This window comes from Oncorhynchus tshawytscha, linkage group LG24 (genome assembly GCF_018296145.1).
Source record: "Oncorhynchus tshawytscha isolate Ot180627B linkage group LG24, Otsh_v2.0, whole genome shotgun sequence".
Classification (NCBI taxonomy): domain Eukaryota; kingdom Metazoa; phylum Chordata; class Actinopteri; order Salmoniformes; family Salmonidae; genus Oncorhynchus; species Oncorhynchus tshawytscha.
In genome coordinates, this window is record NC_056452.1 from 27,705,512 (window position 1) to 27,715,704 (window position 10,193).

Consider the following 10,193-nt stretch of genomic DNA (forward strand, 5'->3'; position numbering starts at 1 on the left):
CCTAGCATTCTTCTCGCCAATGTCCAGTCTCTTGACAACAAGGTTGATGAAATCCGAGCAAGGGTAGCATTCCAGAGGGACATCAGAGACTGTAACGTTCTTTGCTTCACGGAAACATAGCTCACTGGAGAGACGCTATCGGAATTGGTGCAGCCAGCTGGTTTCTCCACGCATCGCGCAGACAGAAACAAACATCTTTCTGGTAAGAAGAGGGGCGGGGGCATATGCTTCATGGTTAATGTGACGTGGTGTGATCATAACAACATACAGGTACTCAAGTCCTTCTGTTCACCTGATTTAGAATTCCTCACAATCAAATGTCGACCGCGTTATCTACCAAGGGAATTCTCTTCGATTATAATCACAGCCGTATATATTCCCCCCAAGCAGACACATCGATGGCCCTGAACGAACATTATTTGACTCTTTGCAAACTGGAATCCATTTATCCGGAGGCTGCATTCATTGTAGCTGGGGATTTTAACAAGGCTAATCTGAAAACAAGACTCCCTAAATTTTATCAGCATATCGATTGCGCAACCAGGGGTGGAAAAACCTTGGATCACTGCTATTCTAACAAAGTAGAATCTCAATATCAAGGCCCTGCCCCGCCCTCCTTTCGGAAAAGCTGACCACGAATCCATTTTGTTGATCCCTGCCTACAGACAGAAACTAAAACAAGAAGCTCCTGCGCTGAGGTCTGTTCAACGCTGGTCCGACTAATCTGATTCCACACTCCAAGACTGCTTCCATCACGTGGACTGGGATATGTTTTGTATTGCGTCAGACAATACAGACAATCAAAATGTCAGACAATACAAAATGTCAACCCTCGCAAGGCTGCAGGCCCAGACGGCATCCCCAGCCGCGCCCTCAGAGCATGCGCAGACCAGCTGGCCGGTGTGTTTACGGACATATTCAATCAATCCCTATCCCAGTCTGTTGTTCCCACATGCTTCAAGAGGGCCACCATTGTTCCTGTTCCCAAGAAAGCTAAGGTAACTGAGCTAAACGACTACCGCCCCGTAGCACTCACTTCCGTCATCATAAAGTGCTTTGAGAGACTAGTCAAGGACCATATCACCTCCACCCTACCTGACACCCTAGACCCACTCCAATTTGCTTACCGCCCAAATAGGTCCACAGACGATGCAATCTCAACCACACTGCAAACTGCCCTAACCCATCTGGACAAGAGGAATACCTATGTGAGAATGCTGTTCATCGACTACAGCTCGGCATTTAACACTATAGTGCCCTCCAAGCTCGTCATCAAGCTCGAGACCCTGGGTCTCTACCCCACCCTGTGCAACTGGGTACTGGACTTCCTGACGGGCCGCCCCCAGGTGGTGAGGGTAGGCAACAACATTTCCACCACGCTGATCCTCAACACTGGGGCCCCACAAGGTTGCGTTCTGAGCCCTCTCCTGTACTCCCTGTTCACCCACGACTGCGTGGCCACGCACGCCTCCAACTCAATCATCAAGTTTGCAGACGACACAACAGTGGTAGGCTTGATTACCAACAACGACGAGACGGCCTACAGGGAGGAGGTGAGGGCTCTCAGAGTGTGGTGTCAGGAAAATAACCTCACTCAACGTCAACAAAACTAAGGAGATGATTGTGGACTTCAGGAAACAGCAGAGGGAACACCCCCCTATCCACATTGATGGAACAGTAGTGGAGAGGGTAGTAAGTTTTAAGTTCCTCGGCGTACACATCACAGACAAACTGAATTGGTCCACCCACACAGACAGCATCGTGAAGAAGGCGCAGCAGCGCCTCTTCAACCTCAGGAGGCTAAAGAAATTCGGCTTGTCACCAAAAGCACTCACAAACTTCTACAGATGCACAATCGAGAGCATCCTGTCGGGCTGTATCACCGCCTGGTACGGCAACTGCTCCTCCCACAACCGTAAAGCTCTCCAGAGGGTAGTGAGGTCTGCACAACGCATCACCGGGGGCAAACTATCTGCCCTCCAGGACACCTACACCACCCGATGTCACAGGAAGGCCATAAAGATCATCAAGGACAACAACCACCGAGCCACTGCCTGTTCACCCCGCTATCATCCAGAAGGCGAGGTCAGTACAGGTGCATCAAAGCTGGGACCGAGAGACTGAAAAACAGCTTCTATCTCAAGGCCATCAGACTGTTAAACAGCCACCACTAACATTGAGTGGCTGCTGCCAACACACTGACTCAACTCCAGCCACTTTAATAATGGGAATTGATGGGAAATGATGTAAAATATATCACTAGCCACTTTAAACAATGCTACCTAATATAATGTTTACATACCCTACATTATTCATCTCATATGTATATGTATATACTGTACTCTATATCATCTACTGCATCTTTATGTAATACATGTATCACTAGCCACTTTAACTATGCCACTTTGTTTACATACTCATCTCATATGTATATACTGCACTCAATACCATCTACTGTATCTTGCCTATGCCGCTCTGTACCATCACTCACTCATATATCTTTATGTACATATTCTTTATCCCCTTACACTTGTGTCTATAAGGTAGTAGTTTTGGAATTGTTAACTAGATTACTTGTTGGTTATTACTGCATTGTCGGAACTAGAAGCACAAGCATTTCGCTACACTCGCATTAACATCTGCTAACCATGTGTATGTGACAAATAAGATTTGATTTGATTTGAAACTGTGTTTTGGACACCGGTAACAGCATAAACTAAAGTAAAACCGTAATCAAGTCACATTATGCCAGTTTGCAAAGTAATGTCCAATTCCTTTTGAAAATCCAGTCAGAAACGATTCCCAAAATCTACATTCAGAATACCTGCCAGAGTTAAACAAAAAGTTTATGGAGAGAAGCATCTAAACTGGAACAACAATCTATGTAACGGCAGCAACAACTCTACTATACAGATTGGATTAGTTTAGAAAAAAATATGTAATTTGTCTTGTGTTGCATAACATATACTTTTTGAAAGAATGAATCAATCAATGTACGTGCAAAAAAACACAGATATTGCAACAAACAACTCTAAATATCAAACTGCAATAGAGCATGCTGGGAAATGCATGCGGAAATGCGGGGGTGCATTAGCATATTTGTGGACATAGTCTAAAATCTGTTGTATTTGTGCCAACCATTAGTGGAAGTGTTGTACCAGTTTAAGTGGTTTTATCATGTTTATGACAGTTGAGCACCTAATTTGTTCACTGTCAGTTCTACAATCTTGGTCAGAGGTTGTGACAATCAGGAGTTGGACTGTGTTGCTGTGCATCTTCCAGTAACTTAATGGCAATTAGTCACTGGGAAGGTTCGTTTTCAGTAACTTACTGTCTGCTTGCTGCAAGTAATTATTGAAATATTCACAGTTACTTAGTGTGTCACGCAGACTGGCCTGATGGTGTGACTGGAAGATCAGTTTGCTGCCAAAGATGACGCCGGGTCCCGAGTGTACAGACACAAATAACACTTAGTAGTCTTGTAAACACTACATTTTAGTGAAGGTATAGTCATCTACTGGTACAACACTTCTACTCACGGTTGGTACAAATACACATATATTAGACCACGCTCCCTAATATGCTAATCAACTCCACCGATACATTGCCCCACCTACGTTTCTAAGCGCAGTGATGATTATTGGGTTGAAAAATGTATCTGCACATCAGAATCACCTTAATTTGTAAAGTAAATTTACACATACCCGGAATTAGCCTTAGTGTGAAGAATTATTGACTTAATTCTGAGCAGCTTTTAGCAAAGTGCAGAAATGTTTTCTTGCTATTAAATCTGTGGCCAATCTCTGTCATGCCCACAGACCTGGTGGCATAGCAGGAAATTCAGGTCATTAGCAACCAAGATGTTGTGAGTTCAAATTCCAAGTCTCAAGTAATTTCTTTTACCACAATAACAACTTCACTTAGCTGTAAAAATGTATTAATTTGTTGTGGTTTACTTTACTTTTCACTGCAACCAGTAGCCTGTAGTGTACTGTAAAATTACAGAAAAATGTAACAATGTAGCATTTCATTACAACGTTAAGTGTGGAGATGGACCAATTGAAGTTGAAGATTCCCGGCGCCATTTGGTGCGTCACAGACCCGGAGGAGGAGGGGGGGGAGGAGGAGGAGGAGGAGGGAAGAGGAGGAGGGGGGGAGGGAGGGAAGAGGAGGAGGGGGAGGGAGGGGGAGGAGGAGGGGGGAGGGAGGGACGAGGAGGAAGGGAGGGAGAGGAGGAGGGGGGGGGGAGGGGGAGGGGAGGGAGGAGGAGGGAGGGAGGGAGGGAGGGAGGGAGGGGGAGGAGGAGGAGGAGGGAGGGGAGGAGGAGGGAGGAGGGAGGAGGAGGGAGGAGGAGGAGGAGGGAGGAGGAGGAGGAGGAGGGAGGAGGGAGGAGGAGGGGAGGAGGAGGAGGGGAGGAGGAGGGGGAGGGGAGGGAGGGAGGGGAGGAGGAGAGGGAGGAGGAGGGGAGGAGGGGAGGGGGAGGAGGGAGGGAGGGAGGGAGGAGGAGGAGGAGGGAGGGGGAGGGAGGGGGGAGGGGGGAGGAGGTGATCCAGAGGAGTCAATGTTCAGTCCTTTTACATGTGTACCCCAGGGAACAACTCTACCTGTGCATGGTGCAGATAGGGTCTAAGTAGTGGAATGGGGTAGTGGGTTTTAATGAGGGGTGGTGTCCCGTCCTCCCAGCCCGTTGGCATGGTGCAGGAGCAGATAGGGTCTAAGTAGTGGAATGGGGTAGCTGGTTTTTAATGGTGTCTAGGGCTCTATTTCACTTTCTTAGAGGAACAGACTAATCAAGATAATTTAATGTAGGTATACTGTGAATGGCCTCTCTCTCCAGTACAGTAGGTAGACTGTGACCGGCCTCACTCTCCAGTACAGTAGGTAGACTGTGCATGGCCTCTCTCTCCAGTACAGTAGGTAGACTGTGAATGGCCTCTCTCCAGTACAGTAGGTAGACTGTGACCGGCCTCACTCTCCAGTACAGTAGGTACACTGTGAATGGCCTCTCTCTCCAGTACAGTAGCTAGACTGTGAATGGCCTCTCTCCAGTACAGTAGGTAGACTGTGCATGGCCTCTCTCTCCAGTACAGTAGGTAGACTGTGAATGGCCTCTCTCTCCAGTACAGTAGGTAGACTGTGAATGGCCTCACTCTCCAGTACAGTAGGTAGACTGTGAATGGCCTCACTCTCCAGTACAGTAGGTAGACTGTGAATGGCCTCACTCTCCAGTACAGTAGGTAGACTGTGAATGGCCTCACTCTCCAGTACAGTAGGTAGACTGTGAATGGCCTCACTCTCCAGTACAGTAGGTAGACTGTGAATGGCCTCACTCTCCAGTACAGTAGGTAGACTGTGAATGGCCTCACTCTCCAGTACAGTAGGTAGACTGTGAATGGCCTCACTCTCCAGTACAGTAGGTAGACTGTGAATGGCCTCACTCTCCAGTACAGTAGGTAGACTGTGAATGGCCTCACTCTCCAGTACAGTAGGTAGACTGTGAATGGCCTCACTCTCCAGTACAGTAGGTAGACTGTGCATGGCCTCTCTCTCCAGTACAGTAGGTAGACTGTGAATGGCCTCTCTCCAGTACAGTAGGTAGACTGTGAATGGCCTCACTCTCCAGTACAGTAGGTAGACTGTGAATGGCCTCTCTCTCCAGTACAGTAGGTAGACTGTGAATGGCCTCTCTCCAGTACAGTAGGTAGACTGTGAATGGCCTCTCTCTCCAGTACAGTAGGTAGACTGTGAATGGCCTCTCTCTCCAGTACAGTAGGTAGACTGTGAATGGCCTCTCTCCAGTACAGTAGGTAGACTGTGAATGGCCCTCTCTCCAGTACAGTAGGTAGACTGTGCATGGCCTCTCTCTCCAGTACAGTAGGTAGACTGTGAATGGCCTCACTCTCCAGTACAGTAGGTAGACTGTGAATGGCCTCACTCTCCAGTACAGTAGGTAGACTGTGAATGGCCTCACTCTCCAGTACAGTAGGTAGACTGTGAATGGCCTCACTCTCCAGTACAGTAGGTAGACTGTGAATGGCCTCACTCTCCAGTACAGTAGGTAGACTGTGAATGGCCTCACTCTCCAGTACAGTAGGTAGACTGTGAATGGCCTCACTCTCCAGTACAGTAGGTAGACTGTGAATGGCCTCACTCTCCAGTACAGTAGGTAGACTGTGACTGGCCTCACTCTCCAGTACAGTAGGTAGACTGTGAATGGCCTCACTCTCCAGTACAGTAGGTAGACTGTGCATGGCCTCTCTCCAGTACAGTAGGTAGACTGTGAATGGCCTCTCTCTCCAGTACAGTAGGTAGACTGTGAATGGCCTCTCTCCAGTACAGTAGGTAGACTGTGAATGGCCTCACTCTCCAGTACAGTAGGTAGACTGTGAATGGCCTCACTCTCCAGTACAGTAGGTAGACTGTGAATGGCCTCTCTCCAGTACAGTAGGTAGACTGTGAATGGCCTCACACTCCAGTACAGTAGGTAGACTGTGAATGGCCTCACTCTCCAGTACAGTAGGTAGACTGTGAATGGCCTCTCTCCAGTACAGTAGGTAGACTGTGAATGGCCTCTCTCCAGTACAGTAGGTAGACTGTGAATGGCCTCACTCTCCAGTACAGTAGCTAGACTGTGAATGGCCTCACACTCCAGTACAGTAGGTGGCGGTGTATGCACCTAAAAGTTGTATGCGATCTGCCAATCAAGTTCCAAAGAAGAAAAAGAAGAAGCATTTAATGGCAAGGAAAGGGAAAGAACAGGATGGTTCTTCAAAACCATCACAGAACCCCTCAAACCATTCCTGCTATTCTGGTCAAGGTGGTCTGCAAAACCACGCCCATCATTAACATATTTCCCAGCATGCTGTCACCCCTGACCATGGAGAGACATTTTTTCTCTATGGTGTAGTAGTCACGCCCTGACCTAAGGGGTGATCTAGTATGTCTATGTTATGTTCTAGTTTCTTTTTCTATGTTGGTGTTTTGTATGATTCCCAATTAGAGGCAGCTGGTAATCGTTGTCTCTAATTGGGGATCATATTTAAGTAGTTATTTTTCCCACCTGTGTTTGTGGGATCTTGTTTATGTTTAGTTGCCTGTGAGTTTCATTGACTTCACCTTTCGTTTATTCTTTGTTTTGTGCGTTTCACTAAATAAATATGTGGAAACCATATCGCTTTGTACCCTGGTCCGATAATTCTCCTAACGAACGTGACACATGCTCTACTGCTGTTAGATTTTTTTATAAATTGCTAAACGAAGATAAATTACATTTTCTAAACAAATCCAATCTGTGAGTTGGATTTATTGCACCCATTAATGAATAGGTTGCTCTAGTTTACATGGTTTAGGTAGGGTCATTCACTGATCGTCCTAATCCTGCTAGTCATTCTGATTGTAGTTTGCGGGAGATAGACTTCACTTTGAAAGCTAGCATAATGTGACTTGATGCTGGTTTTGCGGGTGACCAGCACATGCTGGTAAATTTAGGATCGGTATATGGTTATCAGGTGGTCACCCGCGAAAACAAAAGGAAGGCTGGTCACCCGCGAAAACAAAAGGGTGGTCACCCGTGAAAACAAAAGGAAGGGTGGTCACCAGCGAAAACACCAGGAAGGCCCGTCACCAGGAAAAGCGAAAACACCAGGAAGGCCCGTCACCAGCGAAAACACCAGGAAGGCCCGTCACCAGCGAAAACACCAGGAAGGCCCGTCACCAGCGAAAACACCAGGAAGGCCCGTCACCAGAAAACACCAGGAAGGCCCGCGAAAACACCAGGAACCAGCGAAAACACCAGGAAGGCCCGTCACCAGCGAAAACACCAGGAAGGCCCGTCACCAGCGAAAACACCAGGAAGGCCCGTCACCAGCGAAAACACCAGGAAGGCCCGTCACCAGGCCCGTCACCAGCGAAAACACCAGGAAGGCCCGTCACCAGCGAGGAAACACCAGGAAGGCCCGTCACCAGCGAAAACACCAGGAAGGCCCGTCACCAGCGAAAACACCAGGAAGGCCCGTCACCAGCGAAAACACCAGGAAGGCCCGTCACCAGCGAAAACACCAGGAAGGCCCGTCACCAGCGAAAACACCAGGAAGGCCCGTCACCAGCGAAAACACCAGGAAGGCCCGTCACCAGCGAAAACACCAGGAAGGCCGATCACCAGGCCCAGGAAGGTCACCAGCGAAAACACCAGGAAGGCCCGTCACCAGCGAAAACACCAGGAAGGCCCGTCACCAGCGAAAACACCAGGAAGGCCCGTCACCAGCGAAAACACCAGGAAGGCCAGCGTCACCAGCGAAAACACCAGGAAGGCCCGTCACCAGCGAAAACACCAGGAAGGCCCGTCACCAGCGAAAACACCAGGAAGGCCCGTCACCAGCGAAAACACCAGGAAGGCCCCCGTCACCAGCGATCACCAGCGAAAACACCAGGAACACCAGGAAGGCCTGTCACCAGCCTATGCTGGTCTATGCTGTTTTTAGCAGGGAGATGGAATGATTGAAAGATGGAATTAATGTATGAATTAATTAATGAAAAAGGAAATTATTGAATGAAATATATAATGAATGAAATAGGTAATTTATGAAATATATAATGAATGAAATAGGTAATTAATGAAATATATAATGACTAAAGAGGTAATGAATGAATGAATGAAAGATGTAATGTATGAAAGAGGCTATGAATGATATATGTAATAAATAAGAGGTAATGAATGAAAGATGCAATAAATGAGAGGTAATGAATGAAAGAGGTAATGAAATAATGAATGAAAAATGTTATAAATGAAAGTGGTAATGAAGGAAATATGCAATAAATGAGAGGTAATGAATGAAAGAGGTTATGAATTAAATATGTAATAAATGAGAGGTTGAATGAATGAAAGATGTATAAATGAAGAACTAATGAATGAATGAAAGATGTGTAATGAAGAGGTAATGAATGAATGAAATATGTCATAAATGAAAGAGGTAATGAATGAATGAAAGATGTGTAAATGAAGAGGTAATGAATGAATGAAAGATGTGTAAATGAAGAACTAATGAATGAATGAAAGATGTGTAAATGAAGAACTAATGAATGAATGAAAGATGTGTAAATGAAGAGGTAATGAATGAATGAAAGATGTGTAAATGAAGAGGTAATGAATGAATGAATGAATGAACTAATGAATGAATGAAAGTGTAAATGAAGAGGTAATGAATGAATGAAAGATGTGTAAATGAAGAGGTAATGAATGAATGAAAGATGTGTAAATGAAGAGGTAATGAATGAATGAAAGATGTGTAAATGAAGAACTAATGAATGAATGAAAGAGCTGACGTCCTCTGTCCCGTGTTGTTGTGCAGGTCTGACGGATGACAAAGTGAAGGCCTACCTCTCCCTTCACCCTCAGATGCTGGATGAGTTTGTATCGGAGAGCGTGAGTTCAGAGACACTGGACAGATGGCACAAGAAGAAGAGCAGCGGTAGCCTGCCTGCAGGTAACTCACACACACCTCTCACGATACACTGTTACATACTGTAGGTCTCAATGGAGCACCAGCTAGTTTATAGAGGATGTGTTGTCCTTAAAAAGACTTTATGAATTACTGTAAAACTGCAATTCAACACAGTCTCAAATGGCCGCCTGTCCCTTTTAATAGCTGGGCAACGGCCCACATTTCAGCAAATAAACGCCGGATCTGAATTAATTGTTTACGAGGTTAGCATTAATTATCATGAATTGTTTATGAGGTTTAATGTTTGATGTGTTACATTAAATAATTCAGTAATGAGTCTAAAAGTTATGGCTATCATCCATTTTTATCGCCAGTAAAAAACTTCTAGCCATTGGCTGCTAACAGCTGAGATTTGCCTGCCATTGGCTGCTAACAGCTGAGAACTGCTAGCCATTGGCTGCTAATAGCTGAGATCTGCTATCCATTGGCTGCTAACAGCTGAGATCTGCCTGCCATTGGCTGCTAACAGCTGAGATCTGCTATCCATTGGCTGCTAACAGCTGAGATCTGCCTGCCATTGGCTGCTAACAGCTGAGATCTGCTATCCATTGGCTGCTAACAGCTGAGATCTGCTATCCATTGGCTGCTAACAGCTGAGATCTGCTATCCATTGGCTGCTAACAGTTGAGAACTGCTATCCAACTGGCAAGGAAAAAAACAGTCAACAGCTTCGGGAGTACAGTAACCTATAAA

General features: G+C 46.3%; 1 protein-coding gene across 1 annotated transcript in view; it reads left to right on the plus strand.

Annotated features, from left to right (window-relative positions):
* Positions 1-9,482, plus strand: part of LOC121840709 (cAMP and cAMP-inhibited cGMP 3',5'-cyclic phosphodiesterase 10A-like) — a gene marked incomplete at its 3' end in the record, with an annotated part of 50,617 nt that extends 41,135 nt beyond the window's left edge. The window contains 1 exon segment of the mRNA XM_042305616.1: positions 9,348-9,482. Within this exon segment, the coding sequence (XP_042161550.1) occupies positions 9,348-9,482 (135 nt within the window).
* Positions 9,483-10,193: the final 711 nt, after the last annotated feature.